At 37.8% G+C, this 21,527-nt stretch overlaps 1 protein-coding gene across 2 annotated transcripts in view; it reads right to left on the reverse strand.

The window, feature by feature from the left end:
- Positions 1 to 20,578, reverse strand: part of SPAG6 (sperm associated antigen 6) — a 58,832-nt gene extending 38,254 nt beyond the window's left edge. For both annotated transcript variants that reach the window (XM_040248581.1, XM_040248580.1), the window contains exons 1-4: positions 20,435 to 20,578; positions 20,251 to 20,346; positions 7,496 to 7,662; positions 4,081 to 4,264 (exon numbers count right to left, since the gene is read on the reverse strand). In XM_040248581.1, the coding sequence (XP_040104515.1) occupies positions 4,081 to 4,264; positions 7,496 to 7,662; positions 20,251 to 20,346; positions 20,435 to 20,459 (472 nt within the window). In that variant the 5' untranslated portion in view covers positions 20,460 to 20,578. The remainder of the gene's footprint in view (positions 1 to 4,080; positions 4,265 to 7,495; positions 7,663 to 20,250; positions 20,347 to 20,434) is intronic.
- Between the last annotated feature and the right edge of the window lie 949 nt (positions 20,579 to 21,527).

Raw genomic sequence — 21,527 nt, forward strand, 5'->3', positions numbered from 1 at the left:
CACTGCTCATCTGGGGCTGCAGCCATCCCCTCTCCTGACCACTACCAAGCAGGGAGGGAAGTCTCTCTTTTGATTTAGGTCCTAAGGAGATAAATCAGGTCCCTGGGAGACAGCATAGTCACACATGTGGAACCAGTCACTGGGAATTAAGAACAGAAGTATCTGGCGAGACTTGCAGATACTGCAAGGAGCTTAAGAAGAAGAGTGATGAGCTTTCATACACTTGCCTTTCTCACATTATAAAAAGGAAGAATCTCTGAAGGCTTCTGAGTAATGGCCAAACAGCTCTGCCATAAACTGCCGTCTGACCAGAATAAATCCTTTAACCTCTCTATTTCAGTTTCCTCATCTGTAATAGGGTGATTGTGTTAATAATTAAAGTGTTTTAGGACACTTAATCCAACCTATTCCACTTTGCTAGGACTGAGAACTTGCCAAGGTTTACTCAAAGACAGCAAAGGTTTATAGGAAACAAAGGTTACAAGAGACAGTGTTTTTAGCTAAAGCTCCTAAACAAACACTTAAAATTTAATTCTTGTTAGCCGAAACATGGAAGAGCATTCCTCCAAAACACCTACATGGTTTTTTTCTCTCAGGCTGCCGCCAGGCCACTGCTCCCACCTCAGTCCCCTAGTGCTGTGACAGCTGCCACATAATCCACCCAGGTCATCGGCAGCACTTCTCCACGGAGCTTCTGTGTCACCCACTGGTGCAAGGCTAGAGCCAGGCTGCCAGGCAGAGTGGGGAGGAGGGAAGGCCTGGGCCCTCCCAGTGGGAGCACAAAGACAGCAGAGTCCACTGTTCCTCTGGCCTCACCCCTTGTAGTTCCAAAAGTAAGACTAGTCCTTGAAAATAATGAGAGATTGGACACTAGTTAGGTAAATACGCAACCAGAATAATTCTGCTGAGGGGGAGACTGTAGCGCGTTAGAGGAAGAGCGACAATCAGTCTGAGCCTTTCTTAAGGAACCCAAAACAGAAAGAGGTAGTTTATTTATCTTCAAAGAGGTGTGTATTCAGTAACTGGTGACACTATCACGGAAATTTAATGAGATGATTTGCTCAGAGTTGCAAATCATCTCATTAAATTTCCATGATAGAGTCTATGGCCACCATTTCTGATGGTTAGCCTCCAGTTTCCTTTGGTTATCTGTACAATGCCTTAAAATCTATATGTACAAGTAGCTTTTAGAAATTGTATTTTTCAAATAAGGAAACCTCAGATGATGCCCACTGATTTCCTCTTCTAGTAATTGTGTGTTTACTTTATTTTTGTTTCCTACATGCAAAATGTTTTCTTTCTATTGCCCTTAAAGGTCATTTCTTTTGTATCTCCTTTAAGGTTTATATTTCTTAAACTACCTAATCAAACAATTTACCACTAATTCCCAGAAGAAAACACTGAATGAATCCCTTCCATCTCAATATATTCCATTTTTAGGAGATCATCAAGAAAGAAATCAGGTCATTTGAAGGTAAATCTTCTCTTTTCACTGATATTCAGGATGTGAATTATGACTTACTGCTTACTAGATAACAATTCCCTTTCCTTCTGAGAAATCTATTCAGTAATCCCTTCTGGGAGCTTCTGGGTCCCAAGCCCCTAATGACTGTGAAATATTGAAATTACACTGGGAATTCCATGTGGGAGCCAGATTATAGCAAGAAATTGGAATGGAATCCCTTAGAAAGAGCCTATTTATAAACTATAATCATTTAGCCTCAGATTCAACAAAAGGGAGATATGGAAAGGTTATCTATGGGCACCCGCCTGACAGAGTAGCTGCACAGTTGTCCTCAAAGTTCTTTTGCAACACCCTTTAAAATACTCATGTTACAATCTGTAAAGTCCTCTGACATTAAAAAAAAAAAAAGACTAAATATACTCATGTAGTTTCCCCATGATCACCAGCTTCTAATTTAAAACATTGCCTTAGTTTTCTCAGTCAACATGTATTAAGCAATAGTCCTAAGGTGAACCTACTTGGAAAACCAAAATTCAGATATTAAGGAAATAATTTTATTGTACCAATTCTGAATCATTCTAAGCATGACAAATAGTTTTCTCCCTTGATTTATTTTTACATCATTTTATTGTCTCCAGCAGTGTCATCATTTAAAAACCAAATTAAACATAACTATGGGACAGCCACTTCCTGTTTCTGTTTTGAATTTCTTCTTCAATACTCTTTCAAGAAGTACACAGTCAAACTGTATGGTACGGGGTTAACATATGGCTTTGGAGTCAGACAGATTTAGATTCCAATTTAGGCTCAACCATTAACGTAACTTCAGGCATCCTCTACATTCCACTCTCTTCCTCTGTTTAACAGGGAGAGTAATACCTGCCCTAAGTGTATCTGCAGCCAAAATGAGGTAATATCCTGATGCATACTGCACAGAGCCAGGCACATAGTAATTACTCAATAAATAGCAGTCATTATTTTATACATGCATGCACACTGAAAAATCTAGAAAATAAATTTAAAATATTCTTCATTCTATAACCCTAGTAACACAAATGTGTACTCGCTTGTAATTTATATCCACATAAGATTTTATTTTATTTTTTATATCATTATGGCTCAGCTGGTAAAGAATCTGTCTGCAAGGCAGCAGACCTGGGTTTGATTCCTGGGGTGGTAAGATCCCCTGGAGAAGGGAAAGGCTAGCCACTCCAGTACCCTGGCCTGGAGAATTCCATGGACTGTACAGTGCATGGGGTCACAAAGAGTGGGACACGACTGAGTGACTTTCACACATACACATGATTGTAATATATAATTTTCTAATTTTTCACATTATAATCACTTTTTCATGTTATCATGCAGGATTCATAACTGTTGAATGAGATTCCATTAAGTAAACTTCTATAATTTAACCCCTAAATTTCTACCAAATATTTGAGGGGTTTTGATGTTACAAATTTGCATAAATACAGCTTCTTCATTCTGTGGGGTTCTATCCTTAGGATGAATTCTCAAAGCAGGCTTTCTATAGTAACCATAAACTCTTTTATGGCTTAAATTTGCATGGCTTTCTACAAGTTCATACAATTTCTAGGGCCTTTGTCAATAGAAACATCATCGTGCCCTCTTAAATCTTCAGTTTTAATAATATTAAATGTATTGAATATTTACCATGTATTGGCCTATCTCATCAATCTCACAACAAATGTGGAAGTAGTACAACCTTTCTTACAGATGAGGAAGTTAAGTTGCAGACAGTTTAAAAGCCATGTCCAAGGTAACACAGCAACTAAAGACTGGAACTTGGACTCAAACTCAGATTCTAGCTAAGGCCACAGTGCTCTTAACCACTTGGGTTTTTTTCTGCTTTACTTTCACTGATGTTTTATTATGCAGTTCTTGGATTACTAGCAAAGTTTTCATTTTTACATGTTTAAAAAACTGTTATTCTCTTATTGTGTTATTTGCATATTATTTAGCAACTTCTGTAAAGTGGTGGGGGCAATTTTGTTCACTGTGTATTTTTTACCAATCAAGTGTATCGGCACAACCTTCACACAAGAGGCCCAGGTCCCTTCTTGATGGCCTCACTGAGCTCAGTTTGTAAGAAAAGGTGCTCCTTCTCTTTCTCCTTCTTCCTGCTAATATTGGGCTGAATACAAATATATTCTAGAAAGCTACCATCCCCACATCTTTTCAACATTATTCACTCATACAACATGGCTCTTGGCTACCTTGGAACACCCTGCCATAAGTGAGAGTGAAGACCCAATGTCCCCTGGAGAGTAACAAACTAATAATTTTGTAACAGAACAAATTTACCAGGGTCTTTAAATCAATCAATATCTCATTCTCCCCATGTTCCCCTGCTTCCCACTCTGTCTTCAAATGTCTCTTTTGCTAACTAAGATAAAGACTGACATGTATAGGGTGTTTTTTTTTTTTTTTATGAATTTGTGATCCAAACAATTTGGCCTTCATTCAAAACTTATCTCCCATAATGTATAGACACATCATTAAGACCTCATATCTATGGTTTACTAGTAAGCAAAACCAGGTTTACCTAATTAATGTAAACTTTAATAATCCTATTTTATAATAAGGGTCATTACCTGCATTATGTCTTGCAATATAGCCAAGTGCCCAGGCTGCAGCCTCTTTGACTCCAGGGTCAAAATCTTCCAAGCAAATCACCAGTGTGTCCAGTGCTCCACAATCAACTATTGCCTGAGCTAGTTGGGGAGAATGTTTACCAACTGCTCGTAACACAAAGGCAGCTGCTTTCTTGTAAAAACGCTACAAGGGTAAATAGACAAAACTCAATGTGAATCAAGCTAAAAGTTAAAATAGACCAAAACAAACATAAAAAAATGACACTGATATTTAAAATAAAAAAGCTCGGCAGTTTTTTAAATACAAAAGATGAAAAACATCCTGCAAAATCATTTTGATTGTTTGAGGCTTCCCCATTGCTTTTGTTCATTAACTGAACTGAAACAGTGTACATCTTTAATTTCATTTCAAATGTTTTACTCTGAAACACGCATTTGGAAACTGCATAAAATAAAATGTAAGCATTGTATTTCCTACAGATTCATAAAATAATGGGAGTTTATGTTTGTGCATTACAGTGAAAGGTACTGTTTGTCCTGTGGGAACTCCTAGATTGTTAGCACGTGCAACTAAATTGTCACCTGACAAATTCCTTTCCTTTACTTGCCCTCAGTCTCTAAGCATGACCTCAACTAACCTTTCTGGTGTCCCGTGTTATCCTGAAATAACAACTATGCTCTGAGGTGCACTTAGCAATCATCAGATAAAGTTTCTATTTCTTCACAGTGTATACAAAAAAAGCAACTAGGTGACTACAGCAACTGTTTTGAAAGCATTCTATTTACATAGGCTAAAATACTAAAAATCAATAAAAAATCATATGAGAGAGAAAATACAAAAGTTATATTTTAACAGATTATATCTTAAAATTAGGATATGTTGAAAAGATAAGGAATCTACTGTTAGTAACAATGTTTTGATTTGATATATTTCTTTAGTTTCTTAAATATCAACATATATAGACATTAAAATATTTGTTACAAAGTCTAATTTTACAAGTCCATAACCAAATATCTACTAAATCATTACTAAAATTAGAAGAGTTTTAAAGTAGCTTTCCATAGATTATTTTCTCATGATTGTGGAAAAATAATAGTGATACATTTCTTGTCATTACGGTAAGCTGATTTGAATGTTTATTGCAGAATTTTCAAATTCACACTTTACTGAGCACCAATAGTTAGCATTAACTACAGCGCCTAGAATTCATACTCTCCTATCTCACTCCCCCTTCCTCTTAACTTCTGCTTCTTCAAATCTGTAACTCTCTTCTCTCCTGGAATGCCTCACCAAAAGAACTGCCAAAAAAGAAAAGAGAAGAGAAAGAAGAAAGGATGGAAGGAAGGAACGAAAGAAAACCTGGAGGGAAAGGAAAAACCAAACCAGAGGACTTTGTACGCATAGAGAAGAGATTAAATCTCATGTGAGAAATGGGTTAAAGGCCTGGAAGGGGAAGGAGACAGAAGCCTGTAAAGATGCTTCCCATTCTCACTTTCTCCTCACATGTGCCCCGCTGCTTTAACTAATGGCCACTCATTCACACTTAGAAAACCTTAGAGAACCTTCTATGTGAGATATCAAACACAGACCTTGCCCTCAGAGCAGGAGCTAAGAGTCCAAGCATTGATGACAGAAAGAATGCCTACAAGAAAAATACAATTTCTTTAACTCCTCCTAGAGATAAAAGTCATTAGCAAATGACTCTCCAATCTTTAAAAAAAAAAAAAAAAAAGCACATTTTAAAGCAATTAGAATTTTAATTCATTTTGTAAAAAAAAAAAAAAAGGCAATTTTAAAGTGTACAATTCAGTGACATTTAGTGCCTTCACAATGTTGTGCAACCATACCTATCCAGTTCCAGAATATTTTCATTCCTCCAACAAGAAATCTCCTACATTAAGTACCCACTTTTCACTCCCCTCTTCCCCCAGCTCCTGGCAATCATTAATCTGTGTCCATCTCTATGGATTTGCATTTTCTGGATACTTCATATAAATGGAATCATATAATATGTAGCCTTGTCTGGCTTCTTCCTCTTAATATAACTTTTTCAAGGTTCATCCATGTTGTAGAATGTACCAGTACTTCACCCCTTTTTATAACTGATAGTACTCCATGGTATAGATATATAACATTTACTTTATCTAGTCATTCTTTTGGCTATTGTAAATAATGCTGATATGAACATTTGTGTTCAAGTTTTGCTTGAACACCTGTTTTCAATTCCTTTGGAAATATAACCAGGAGTAGAACTGCTGGGTCATATAGTAATTATGTTTATCTTACTGAGGAACTGCCAAATTGTTTTCCATAGCAGCTGTGCCACTGTACACAACTTCTCCACATCTTCAATAACACTTGCTATTTTCCTTTTTTTTCTTTCTTTTATTTGTTATGGCCATCCTGGTAGGTAGAATGCTGGCTCTTCACAGTTTTGATTTTCATCTCCTAAAGACTAATGCCATTGAGTACTTTTTCATCTTGGCTCTTAGTACATTTTCTTTGGCTAAATGTCTGTGTGAGTCTTTTGTCCGTTTTTTGATTGAATTGTTTGTCCTCTGGTTATACATGTGTAAGAAAGATAATTTAATCTTAAAGACATGTCAAGAAAGATACATCCCTAGGTTATGATAAATCAGCTGGATGAACAAACAGGCAAAGACCCTACCTAGAGGAAGATCCTTAACTATTGTTAGGAACATAAAGGGAATCAGACAGGATGGGGAAAAAATGGAAGCACTCTTAGATGACCTTTAAAAGGCTTGACCTGCTTGCATGCTTGGCAAAAAATGCTTTGTCAAACCTTCCCTTACATGCATTCTCCTTGCTTTCAAATGCTTCTCTTCCTCCTTGCTTCAAAGCTATCTGTTCCATTGCCCATTAACTAGATTCAGATGGTAAAGAATCTGCCTTCAACCCAGGAGACCTGGTTTCGATCCCTGGGTTGGGAAGATTCCCTAGAGGAGGAAATGGTAACCCACTCCAGTATTCTTGCCTGGAGAATCCCATGGACAGAGAAGCCTGGCAGGCTACAGTCCATGAGGTCGCAAAGAGTTGGACTGAGCGAATAACACAACACTACTGTCTGTAACTTATTTGCCCAGGGTGCCACACATCTTTCAAAGACTGATCCTATAACTTGAATAAGACCATATATAAAAGTACTGCTGTGTGTATAATTCCATTAAAAACTTTAATATATTTTCTCCTATACTAACAGTAATGCAGAAAAGCTGTCTATTAGCCCCAAAGTAAAACACCCTAAAGGTATTATTATGTGTAGTTCAAAGAATTGAAGGTTGTATTAATATCCTAATAATTCTATGCCTACACACTTGCAATTGTACCCAAACTATCAATTTTTTTAAAATCCAAAACAAAAATCATATAACTTTGGTTTTAAAAAATTCTTACATTCTGTTCTGCCAGTGAATAAACAAGCTGTGGAAGAATATCACCCTTCACAACTGCTTCTGCCAGGTCATCATTATAATTAGCCAGTCTCCCCAGAGCCAAAGCAGCAGTCTGTTGAATTGTTGGGACCACATCCAGAAGAAGAGGCCTCAGCAAAGCCATTACGCCTAAGTTACAAGAAATAAGAAATCAGCAAATTTTAAATTAAAAAGCAAACATACCATTCAGCATATATGCAGATAGGAAAATGCAAAGGGAAATATCATTAAAAACAAGCAAACAAAAATCATCCACTAAAACCTAATAGGATATTAAGCAGCAGCCAACTGGACAAGGTATAGAATAATATAACCTGCAATTATCAAAGCAGCAGCCTAGCATGGAACTAAGAAGGGCTTTGGAGAACCAGAGTTTAAATCCCTGATTTGGCAAACTCTAGCTGTGTGATGTCACGAGGAATGCAGAGAGAGGCCAAAAGCACACAGTAGAAAGCCTTCCTAGCAGGGTTATGGGGGTGGGGGATGGAGGGGAAGGTATTGAGGAGCTGTGTTCCTCCGCCCTCAACCCCACATGCCCCCCGCAACCCCCCCTGCACACACACCCCCCCTGCCGCCTCCCGCCTCCCCACAACAGCCTTTGCAAACCCTATCTCTTTCAGGGCTCAGTTCAGTTCTTTCCTCTCAAGTCTTCTGGTGTTTTTTTTCTCTGATTCCAACCAACTTAGAGTCTATTACAGAAATTTTATGAGGATCTATTTCAGGGTCAGGTGAGTTAGAAGGGGCATTTGACTAGGGCTTCCCATTCATAAAGGCCTGTAAATTCAGATTTCTGACATTGTCTCTGAATAAATAAATTCTTTAAGATAAGGAAGTATGTCACATTACTAGCTCTCATTAATAGTCATTCTAGGGTTGAATACATAGTAGGAATACCATCATCACAGCACAATAATAAAAGTAGCTTATATATTATTTTGTGTTAAGAACTTATTTTCTATATCAATTCACTGAATTCTCATAACAAATGTATGAAGCAGGTCCTATTATCATGTCTATTTTACAGATGTGGAAATGAAGGCTGAGAAAAATTAGGGAAATCACACAGCTAAAATGCAGGAGCAAGGTTACAAATTCAGACATTCTTTATTCATACTTACTAAAGAATACGTAAAACTGGATGGAAATAATATGGAAAATTGAGGAGGTGGGGTAAATTATTTCATTTGGATCATTTTATTCAATATTCCAACTCTACATTAACTCTGCTGTGCTATGTGCTCAGTTGTGTCCAACTCTTTGTGACCCCATGGACTGTAGACCTCCAGGTCCATGGAATTTTCCAGGCAAGAATACCAGAGTGGGTTGCCATTTCCTACTCCAGGGGATCTTCTTTAGAATGGGCAGGCAAATTCTTTACCACTGTGCCATCTTGGAAGCAACCCCTTAATTAAAGTGTTATAGTCTAACTACAAAAAAAAGTGATGATGGAGTTCAAACTAGAACAAAGTGCCCTTTGACTTTTAAACTTAATTTACAGTGGGCTGTTCAACTTGCATGTTATTACATCTTTTGTTAAAAAATGCCACTGTGACCTATAAAAGCAGATACATATTACCAATATTCTTTTGTAATGTTATATCCAGAAACACATGAAATAGAAATAAAAGGAAAACACAACAACCTTTAGAATTAGACCAAAATAAGATAAACAGTACTATCAAATAACATAAACAGAGAATAAGGATGCTTATCACAGAAACATTTAATGATGTGCCCTCTGGCTTTTCTCGGTTCCCAGTTTTCTTCGGTGATCCTTTTTCTGTCTAATTTGACTTGGTTAGATCCTTTTACAGAAGGTCACTGCTGCAAGTTTGCATCCTGCTCGGGCTGGTTAACTTTGCAGGCACACAGCCCCCCTTCTCAGGCCTAGGCCACAGCTCATGTTAAACAATTCGGCACGTCCATGTCCATAAGTGTTGCTTATATTATTCTCTATATTTTTTACAGATAATTTCTGAAGTATCTCACAACAAACAGTTCAATGTGCAAAATAAGGTATTAGAATGACTACCAAACATTAACATGATTCCTTCTAGAAAGCTGGATCTAAAACCAACCATTTGTTGATCTCTTCTTTGTGGTTGCTTATTACTTGATTCATGTTTTTTTAACACTGGTATAATTCAGTGGCATGAAACACATTTACAATGGTGTGTAATCATCACCAGTATCTAGGAACCGTTAAACCACTTTCCACTACACTGAGCCTACATAATTTTAAACTCCCACCAGCAAAGTACAAGGGTTTAAATTTCTCCCCATCCTCACCAATGCTTGCATTTTATTTTTTTTTTAGAATAACCCATCCTAGTAGGTATGAAGTGGTATCTCCTTGTGGATTCATTTTTATTTCCCTCTCACTAATGATGGTGAATGTATTTATTGAACATTTGTGCATCTTCTTTGTTGAAGTGCCTATTTAAGTCTTTTGCCCATTTTTTAATTGAGTTGGGGTTTTTTGTTGTTTTGTTCTTGAGTATAACTTGATTTTTAATAATGAACATGTACCATTTTAAGTAAAACAGGTCAAAATTCTAAAAAAGAAAAGCTAAATTTCTTAAGATATATTTAAAGTTTCATAATAAATACATTAATGAAGCAAAAAATATAAAGTGAAAATATGCTTAGAATAGTTTTAAAAGAATCATAAACTTGTTTTATGCTATTTTTTCCTGATGATTCTGGTATTCTCTTTTTCCCTCACTTGATAGAACTGTTTTTTGAAATATATATAGAAAATTAATCCATATTGAGTTATTAACCTAAAAGTTTTAATTAAATCTCAAAAACTCTGAAAGTTCTATTATAAAGTTCTATTACAACTTTCATAAAAAGTAGTGAGAGAAATTATAGAATAGCCTCAATCAACCTTTCCCTTATTTCCTTTTAATACAACATACATCTATCACTTGAATTTTGCAGGCCAATTGCATATATAAGCCAGAGGAAAAAAGGTCAAACATTTCTAAAGACAAAATAATTTATTCTCATATTACATGTGTGTAATTTATATACCAAACTTTATCAAAATTGTATCAAATTCATGTTATGAATTTGAAGAATGAATTCATCTATCTGAGTTTATACTTATGCTTCCCAGGTAGCTCAGCTGGGAAAGAATCAGTCTGAAATTCATGAGACCCTGGTTCAACCCCCGGATTAGGAAGATCCCCTGGAGGAGGGCATGGCAACCCACTCCCATTTTCTTGCCTAGAGAATCCCCATGGACAGAGAAGCCTGGTGGGCTACAGTCCATGGGGGTCACAAAGAGTTGTACATGAGTGAGCGACTAAGCACAATAAGCACAATTACATTATTATTTATTGTTAGTTACTATATTTAGCTAGTATACCACAAGTCTCCCAGTGTTGGATATCTTCAGTTTGCCGTTTTAGCAATAAGATGTTCTACCCCCAAAAATATATTTCACTTGTCCACATACTCAAAGGAATTTTGCTGCTTTATATATTTTCTCCTCCCTTTTTCTACTTCATTTGGCCCAGCAAAAATCAGGTCAATAAAATGACACGATTCCTTTCGTTTCTATTCCTATATTCAATATCAAAGTTTGGCTTTCATGCAGATGCTCTGTCATATGCCCTTGTTTAGACAATGAGAATTTTGAAAAATTTGTAAAAGCTAAAGTTTCCATTTAAAATATCTGAATGAGGTCATTTTTACTAGAGAAAATATTGCCCAAATATCTAGTCCTTGAATTGCCTCTGAGTGCTTCATAGTCTTCAATCCCCAGGAACATGTTTTTATCTACTACACAGGCTAAGTATACTTTGTTATTCTAATTTTCAGGTTTGTCCTAAAAATACAGATAATGCTACAAGAGGAACTGAGGAAAGGAAGGAAGGGAGGGAAGGATCGAGGGGAGGAGGAAAGAGAGGAGCATATATAACATAAAAGAAATATTTCCTTACCTGTCTGTCCATTAGGAATCCATGGTGATTAATCCTTGGTGAGTGAATGCATGAAAATATAGACTCCATAGGTTACAGCAGTCTGAATAACTGCTATAATATCTAATAAGACAAGGTCTTCAGTGAGCAGCTAATGAACTCACTGGGGTCTCCACTGAAGGAACCAACAAGTACTACCTAATATTATATCTAATAGTAAAAGTAATTCATATATTATACTCTGATATCTATAAGACAATTTTGTCTTCCCTATATAAATTCATTAAATGGTGTGAAAATGTTTATGAAATTTAACCTATAGGCTAAATCTTTATAATCTTCCCCACCTCCAACTTTATAGCTTTGAGTTTCTTTTCTGTGTTTCTTGTTCCAGTGCCATACTGGAGACACTGCTTCTATTAATAATACTTACATTGTTATCTAGTTTTACAAAAATAAAAACCTCATGGATCCTGCCCACAATTATTCATTCAAAAAATAGATCAAGGCTTACCAAGTGGCAAGAAATAGGGACCTCACAGATGAGTAAAGGCAGCTCATGCTCTCAAAAAATGTATTGGAAGAAATTATAGAATAGCCTCAACCAACCTCTCCCTTAATTCCTTTTAAAGTCCATGGGGTCGCTAAGAGTCAGACACGACTGAGCAATTTCACTTTCCCTTTTCACTTTCATGCATTGGAGAAGAAATGGCAACCCACTCCAGTGTTCTTGCCTGGAGAATCCCAGGGACGGGGGAGCCTGGTGGGCTGCCGTCTCTGGGGTCGCACAGAGTCAGACACGACTGAAGCGACTTAGCAGCAGCAGCAGCAGGCCTATCATTTGAATTTTGCTGGCCAATTGGATATATAAGCCAGGGGAAAAAAGGTCAAACATTTCTAAAGACAAAAAAAAATAACTCAGTCTTATATTACATGTGTATAATTTCTATACACATTACTTCAATTTGAGGTGCTTTATAAACACAGCTCAACTTTGTTCTATTGAAAGCAAGTCTCTGCAAACCAGGCCTTTGGATTCACTGAAGTCACAGTAAAGATTTCTGGCTGCCCTGGTTACTTATCTTCTTTGTTTTTTCTTTTTTAAATTGTAGTAAAATATACCTAACATTAAATTGACCATTTTAACCACTTTAAGTGCACAAGTCAGTGGCATTAAGCACAGTTGTAATGTTGTGCCACCATCACCACTATCATTTCCAGAACCTATTCATCATTCCTAACAGAAACTCTATACCAATTAAACCATAACTCCCCATATCCACCACTCTCAGCCTGTGGTAGTTTCTACTCTATTTTCTGTATCCATGATTTTGCCTATTATAGATACTTCATATAAATGGAATCATACAATATTGTCCTTTTTTGTCTGGCTTCTTTCACTTAGCAAAATGTTTTTAAGGTTTGTCCATATTGTAGCACATATCACAATTTCATTACTTTTTAAGACTGAATAATAGTGGTAAAGAATCTGCCTGCCAAAAAACAGAAAAACAGGAAAAAAAAAAATCTGCCTGCCTCCTTATCAACACTGGTTCAATCTCTGGATCAGGAAGAGCCCCTAGAGAAGGAAATGCCAACCCACTCCAGTATTACTGCCTTGGAAATCCCATGGATAGAAGGAGCCTGGTGGGCTACAGTCCAGGGGTTGCAGAAGAGTCGGAAACAACTTAGTGACTAAACAACAACGATATTCCATTGTGTGTACACGCGTTTTGTTTGTCTATTCATGTGTTAATGAACACTTGGGTTGTTTCCACCTTCAGGTTTGTGAATAACGCTGCTGTAAACACTGATGTTCAGGTATCCACTTGAGTCCCTGCTTTCAATTCTTCTGAGCAAATAATGAGTCTGTTGTTTTCTCTTTTACATATAAACCTACTACACCCATCTGCCTGGAGAAGACTGGAATGTTGGAATGAGGCTAGTACAGGGAAAAGAGAAGACACTGCTAAAAGGACTGCCTGCTCCCAGAGGTTTCATTGGTAATATCTGAAAAGGAAACTTTTGAAAGGCAATCAGTTCAAAAATCTATTTCCACATGTATACCTGTGGCTGAATCTTGTCAATGTATGGCAAAAACCACCACAATATTGTAAAGTAACTAAAATAAATAAATTAATTTTTAAAAATCTATCTTCAGATGAAATTTTTGGTTTTACTCATACTCTGCCTACATTGTTTTGAGATAGTTCACTCTAAAAGATATGGATACAAAGATAATAATTAACAGCGATGGAGTGGAGAGGGGGGGCTGGGTGTTTTGTTTTGTTTTGTTTTAAATCAGAAACATAGTTTAGGTAATAGTTTCTACAACTGAACTCTGGGCATAAAACTTGAGTTTTGTGGCAGCAAAAGTAAAAAGAGAACCATTCTGTGAAATAAAAGGAAGCAGGAACAATTTTTTTCCTGAAATCATAGGGCTAGCTTGGAACATAATATTTAGATAAATAGTAAAAGATCAATTGAATAAAAGAGTATAACTTGGGGACCTCCCTGGTGGTCTAGTCTGTCAAGATTTCACCTTCCACTGCAGGTCATGGAGGTTCGATCCCTGGCTTGGAAGCTAAGATCCCACCTGCCTCGGGGCCAAAGAACATAAAACAGAAACAACACTGTAATAAATTCAATGAAGACTTTAAAAATGGTCCATATAAAAAAATCTTTTAAAATAATTTTATATTTTAAAAATAACAGCAAAATGCACAATGTCTTCAATGATAGATTTTAAAAGTCATGGGAAAGTCTAAGTAGCTATTTTTAAACAAGCCCTCAAAAAAAAAAAAGAGGGAATATTATTAGACTAAATCTACAAAGACAGTTCCATGGAAAACTAATGTAATCTAGCATTTGTATACAATTAAATAGTGATTCTAACTCAACAGTGAGATAGAACTTAAACTATATAGAAAAGTGAACAGAAATCATTTCCTTTGGAAACACAGGCACACATACTCAAGCATAAATATCACTAGTTTTCACCTAGATTTTTAACAGAACTTGATTAAAAAATAAATTCTAAATTGAGCCGCCCTTATGAGCCCTGGGGTGTCTGGCAAAACCAATACTTCACTTTGAAAATTAGGTAAGTCTGACTTGTGTTCAGATAGGCCAACTACAAAGCAAGGACAATTTTTTTCTCAAGGTACGGCCCGGGATTTCTCCTAGGACCAGTACATCTACTTAACAGAAATCCCAAAGTTTTGCTCCTCATGAACGTGGAAGAAAAAGTGCTTCACACAAAGTATGATTAAATAAAGAACAAAAGAAAGTGCTAAGTATTCGCTCACATCAATCAACCAACAAATATCAAGGACCTCTTTCTTCACTGAGCTTTACTTCACATGTTCTCAAAAAGCCCAGCAGGGCGGCGGTCAGTCAGAGGGCAGCTGGCCTCTCTGGGCGAGGTCTCCCGGGTGCTCTTCTTGACGATGGCAAGTGTCAGTCCAGCAACTCTCTCAAGTACTCTCTCTTGGTGCTCAACTTCCCGGGGATTAGACACTTTCTCTGGGTAATTTGAAAGAGCCTCTGGTTTGATAAGGCTTTCATTAGAAGTTAAGAGGAAGCCAAAAGGTCTTCTAGAACTCTGAGGCCAGTTTAAGCGCTAAATACAACTTCCATTTCCTCAAATCTCCGGGTATTTATCAATTAAAGTTACTCTTTGGCATGTGGGCCTCCACTCAAGGCCCCACAGTGGTCCTTGAGGAGACCTCAAAAGTCATTACACACAATTACTGAACAGTCATTGGTACCCAAAGGCCTGAACAGATGACGTACTTTAAAAGTGAACCCTGAGTGGAAATTCCCTGGCAGTCCAGTGGTTAGGGCTCCACAGAGTCACTGCTGATGACCGGGATTCAGTCCCTGGTCCGGGAATTAGGATCCCACAAGCCACGTGGCTCAGCCAAAAAAAAAGTTAACACTGAGGTTTATTCGAAACTCTTAGAACATCTATGAATGGTTTCCTGATACCTCAGGTAACACAGGAAGAGCATAAAGTCAGCTAGCAATACGGAAACAGGTCCTAGTCCCAGTTCGGCAACTAACTCACTCAGAGATGAGGGCAATTATCCAGCCTTCTTTGAGATTTAACCACAGTGAAGATGATACCTACTCTATTCACCTGAGCTGTTATAAGAATCTAATCTAAGAGATATGAAAACACTTAGAAAAATAATTACTCCTTCCTTCATCCTCTTTAAACATGCTGAACATCTGCTCTATGCTAAGCATTATGTTAAGCATAGAACTTACAGTTAGTAGAGAAAGGAGAAATTAAACTATTACAATTGTGATAAGGACTATGAAAGAGAAATGTTATAATCAGGGAAACATAAGAGATAACTCACTGAAAGGGCTCGAGGAAGATCTCCCTGAGGAATCAACATCTAAATAGAGCTATAAAGAATGAGTAGGAATTAATTGGGCAAAAAAGTATAGGAAAAGGTGCTAGTCTGAGGAGCAAGGGCCTTGAAAAAACATTCAAATGTGAAGTGTTTTTAGAAAACACTGAAATAACTTTTCAAAGCCATTTAATCTGTGACATTAAAATTTAACCCACACAATGTGCCATTTCAAGAACCTACTCTTTCAGCTTCATGTACCACTTGGCCTGGTTGTATTATTTTCTACTTATGTACCAATGCTTAGATATCTAAACAGGAAATGTCCACATAGGAACAATGACTTGGGACACACAATAAAACTCTGAAAAATCTTGTTTATAGGACATACTAGGTACATACAAGTTCAGAATTTTTATAGTTCCCTGGAATATTTTCCACTTAAGTATATGTAAAAAGAAAAAATGAAAAACCTCTATCACTATCCTTAAAAAAAAAAAAAACCCTATCTCTATCCTTAAAAAAAGAAAAACACTCCCCCGCTAAAAAAAAGTGCTGTAATTATCATACATTCAGAACTATAAGATTCCTTTTATATTGGAAAAACATCAAATTTAAAGAGCGTAACTTATTAAGTTTTTTGAAGTTGCTTTATTATTTTTTCAGTTCTAAATTCCTTTAGAAAAGTAGTTTTTGTAGGAGAATCATGCGTCATGTACCTCCCAGGATGTGTTTTCAATACATCATAAATGCTTGCCACAGGCTTTTCCTTCTCATAGAAACCAAAGTGCTAGATCATTAATCTGAAGATTTTCACCCTGTGCCAGACACATGTAATTTAAAAGCATTTTATGTCAACATGCATTACTTATTTTCTTGAATTATGAACCAAATAAATTGACTCAATTTGTAAATTCGCTTCACACAGGTGCATATTTAAAGTGTTAGGCAAACTTTTCTATCCCTACTCTTTTGAAAATATGCGTAACTTTTGATTTGCCATGTTTACCGTTTGGGTATAGGTTATAAGCAAAATATTACAAAGTATTATTTTAAACTTTACCCCTACTTTTCTTATATAAATAGCTGCTTCAGAAAAAGTTTATTTAACGTAGCTAAGCAGTTTAAAAATCAAGTTCTTGGGGCATTTATTAGCTTATTCTAAAAGACCTTCTAAACAACCAGAGTGGCCTGGCACTCCAATATACCATAAAACATCTTTCTTATATTTTATAATTAAACAACCACTTCCAAATGCTGAAATTCTACAATTGGTACAAGTTACTATGTATTATCTCTAGCACTGCAGTCAAGTATTACTAATTATTCAAAGAGGGGAAGTATTCAAATTCATTTTTAAATACCTGTAAGATTTAATGGCTCAGACATTATAGGGTTTGAGGCTCCATAATGAGATTTTATAACAAACTTTTAAATGTTTTCATGTATGTTCTTTTGATTTAGAAAGAACAAAATCTCAATGAGGAAAAAAAATCCAGGTTATAGACACACTGTACACAGTTTTTCTAGTAAGTCAAACCTATTTTTGTCCAAATACTCTGAAGAAGATATCTTGCAACACTGTTTTTTAAAATTACTTTGGACATAATTAATAGAGCAAATTATCTCATTGACACATCAAAAACACAATGAAAAAGATCAGAGATTTTTTAAATGAAATAAAACTTCATCGATAATTTTCACCTTTAAGGTTCCTTTCATAGTCAATGAATTTAAAAATTCTTAACAAGTGAACTACTAATTTATCATGATGTCTATATGGAAACTTTTTTCCCATTATTTTGGACCCATGATACATGTTTATTTAAACAGTTTATTAAGGGAGAAAAGTGAGAAAACAAAACTCTCCCTGGTATAAAGACAGTATATCAAAGTCAGGAATAAAATGTACTAGTATCTTATGTTACCAAAATGAATTCACTTGACTGGAAAAAAATTGATCAAAATATGTAATTTATGTACACATACTGTGGCTCATTCAGACGCATCTTAAATCCATAGTGATTTTTGAAAAGGAAACCACTTAAATGTTTAATTGACTAATAAGAGCAGTTTTCATAACAAAGCTTATAGGGTTTTTTTAATATTAAAAGGATAAATCTATTGGAATATTCAATATCTGTCTCTATTTAAAGTTATTAAAGGGGTGCTTAAGTTGAATTTAGATAACATGAAGTATGTTAAAATAAGTTCCTCAGGGGAAAGAAAAATCTTACCATTCCATCCTAGACATCCTGGACACTCCTAGAAATACTGTTTAGCCAACTGTCTGGAGATCTCAAGGTCCAGTCAAGTTGACATAAAATTAACCATCTCAGGCTCTCACCAAGTGGAGATAATTTCAAACTGTTATGCTATATTACTTTTGTATTCCATTCTTTTCTAAGTCAGACTGTAAGTGAAATAGCCACTGTAAGGTGGCTATTTAAGAATGTCATATCTAAGTCACTTATACTTTGGTGATGACTTAGCCTGTTCGTACTGATTAAATTCCATTATATATTCTACAGTGTATACTTAGGGGACGAGATAATCTGTCACTCTTACATTAAACATGATATTCTGTATCTTAATAGTTATCTGTACAATCTATATTTCAGCTATCAAATTTCTAAAATAATGTCAATCATTTTCCCTTTTTAAGAAATCACATTTTTGTTTAGCTGTATACATACTGTCCAAAAAATCAAATATTCGTAAATAGCAAGAGTAGGACTGGAAGGAAAACAATCCCTCAAAAAAGTGCATTCAAAAAATGTAACATGCGCTAATAAAATTAACATAGTCAGTGTAAACGAAACACTGTATGTCCCAGCACTGTGCTGGATACTTTGAGAATATATGTGCATGCACACAAGCACACACATACACATGCAGAAGAAAGGAAATGGATCCATGTGAAACAACTGTAGAACAAAAGATGATCAGCTTTGAAAATTTCAAATGGAGAAGGGATGAGTGGTTGCCCAAAGTTAGGGGAAAGAGGGAGGTAGGTGTGATTATAAAAAGGCATGACAAGAGATCCTGTGGTGATAATCTCTGACTATAATGGTGATGGATACACACCAGTATAAAATTATATAGACCTAAACACACATATATACACACTAGTACAAAGAAAACTAGGGAAGATAATAATAATAAAAAAAACCATGATGGATTGTTATCAATGTCAATATCCTGGATCACACTACAGTTTTGAGGCACCTAAATTCTCTGTATTGTTTCTTACCACTCCATGTGAATGTACACTTACCTCAAAATTAATAGCTTTTTAAAGTGATTATAAAATACACCTTCCCTATTCTAACTACACTCCTTCCCACCTCCCAATAAAAGCATGCAATGAATAAGCACAGAATCCCTCCCAGTGGCAATAGAAATTTCCACCTAGCATAGTACCAATTCCCCTCAAAGAAACCCAGAGTAAATAGTGTGTCTAAAATTCTTGCCCTGGAAATATGTTAATTCTCTTCTAATTCCATGTTAATTTAAATGAGTTTTAAAGATCATAACCCATAAATTAAAGGTTTCTCATGACACAGCAGCAATAAAATGCTCCCTTCAGGTGGTGGTGGAATCATCCTTAATCAGACAGAGAGGATTGAGAGAGAGAGAGAGAGAAGGGACCACCATTATGTGAAAAGGTAAGGAGAAAATCACACACACATAACACACACATTCCTCCTCTGCCTGTAGAATCTACATAAGTTCGGATCAAGACGTGGGATAAGAGCACCACTAGAGATTTCTCAAAGGTAGGTCTTTGCCTACTTGGAATCTCTTGGAAAAGTATTCAAGCATATCTTTGCTCTTTCACCAACACAAGGCGAGAAATAACGTATCAACCGCTCTGGAATTCCTTTGGTGTGAGAAAGTCAAGTCGAAGGTGATCAAACGCAGGGCATCCGGAAGAATGGGGCTGATTAGGGTAGGTTCACGTTCACATAAAATGACTTCCAAGCAATTCGTACGGTCTTGACTTTCAATCTGACACTTTCCTAGTTGCGATAAAGATGGAAATAGGAATGCCTGGCCTCTCTCATATCCATCCGGAAACTTGACCCGCAAAGAGCCGCGAAAGAGACGGAGCACTTATACCGCCTCCGCGGGGGACTGGGGGAATTTAGGGACGCCATCCTCCGTCCCCACCCCTCAGCTCCCTGACAGCCCAGCCAGCAGGGGAGCGAGGAGACGGGGACTTGAGGCGAGGCCAGGGGACACTGGGCGACGAAGGGCCTGGGAATATGCGGTGAAGGGCGAGGCTGAGAGGAGGGCTTGGGGCAACCAGGAATGGAGATTTGGGGAGAGAACGGGGCTGCAAGGGAGGCAGGACCCGGTTGACGCGCGACGGGCGAGGAGAGGCCAGGGGTGCGGAGCGACGCGGGTGCAGGCTGAGGGCTCACCCGCGTTCTGCAGCGTCTCGATGTTTTGGGGTCTGGTCGCCAGCTCCGCCACCATCTGGACGAACTGGGTCCGGGCTTTCTGGTACTGCTCGAACACTGCGGGGAGAGACACAAGCTGGAGAGCGCCTCGCGCGGCCCACGGGCTCCGCCGTCCTCCCTCCCCCGTCGGGGCGCCCGGGCCTACCTTGCAGCACCTGCCTCTGACTCATGGCGCCCGCGTCTCTGCGCCCGTCACCGGCTCCTCCGTGCCTGACTCGACAGCGCCAGGCCTGCGAGTCTATGGAGCGGGCAACCGCGGCTACAGCTCGGCTTCCGACGGCAGCGGCTCTGTGTACCCGCGTCTCCCGGGCAACCGACCGGAACCGGAACGCGGCCGTCTCGCGGCAACCGCAGTCCCCAGCGTGACGTCACGGCGCGGTGCCTGGGCGCCCGGCGCGGTCGGCGGCCTCAGGTGGGGAGCTCCTCCTGCGCGGCTCCCCGGACTCGCGGCGCTCTCCCGGCAGCCGCGGGAGCCGTGCGCCGTCGAGGGTCACACCTTCTGGGCACAGGCGTCCTCCAGGAGGTCAGAGAACTTCACAAACCGAACCCAGACTTGACTGCAGCGGGACGGGAGGGAGCCTCACGAGCCAAGGGAACTCGAGCCTAGTGCGGCGAGACAAGCAAACTGCCGCGGTGGAGTCTCCTGGGATTCGACAGTCGAGAGAAATCTCACATTTAACACTGTGTTATCTGATAAATACATTACTGTCAGTGCTGCCTTCAAGTCGGATATTTTCCCCTTTAGTCCAGCTTTTATATACTGGTCATTTCAGGTTTGAGGATTCTTAGAGGGTCAGGATACCTCGGTTCATACACCCAATTATAATGTATTGAACGCATGTAATTAGCAGTCCTAAAGATTCAATGAGAAAAGCAGACAAGGAAACAATATAGACGTCTTATCTTCCATGACTTTTCCAAATTACGACCAACTTTGTTGCTTCCTTATTTTTATGAGATTAAAAAAAAATTTTGTTTTTGTCTTTTAAATGTAGACTTCATTTGTTGCTGAAGGACGTTTCCAAAAGAAAAGGAGAGAGAATCTTTACCTGAAAAGTCTTGATTCAAACTATCATAATCAGACTTCTCTAGATGACATAACTTTCTTACCCAGTTTCTTTTAACAAAAGTTAGGTAGTCTATCACTGGTTTCTAGCTGGTCTGAAAACTGTATACCAAATGTTTCAATGACAGGTGTCAACTTTAAATGTTCCTCCATCAGAAACTACAATTTCGCC

The sequence above is a fragment of the Oryx dammah genome, unplaced genomic scaffold (assembly GCF_014754425.2).
Source record: "Oryx dammah isolate SB20612 unplaced genomic scaffold, SCBI_Odam_1.1 HiC_scaffold_10, whole genome shotgun sequence".
Taxonomy (NCBI): Eukaryota; Metazoa; Chordata; class Mammalia; order Artiodactyla; family Bovidae; genus Oryx; species Oryx dammah.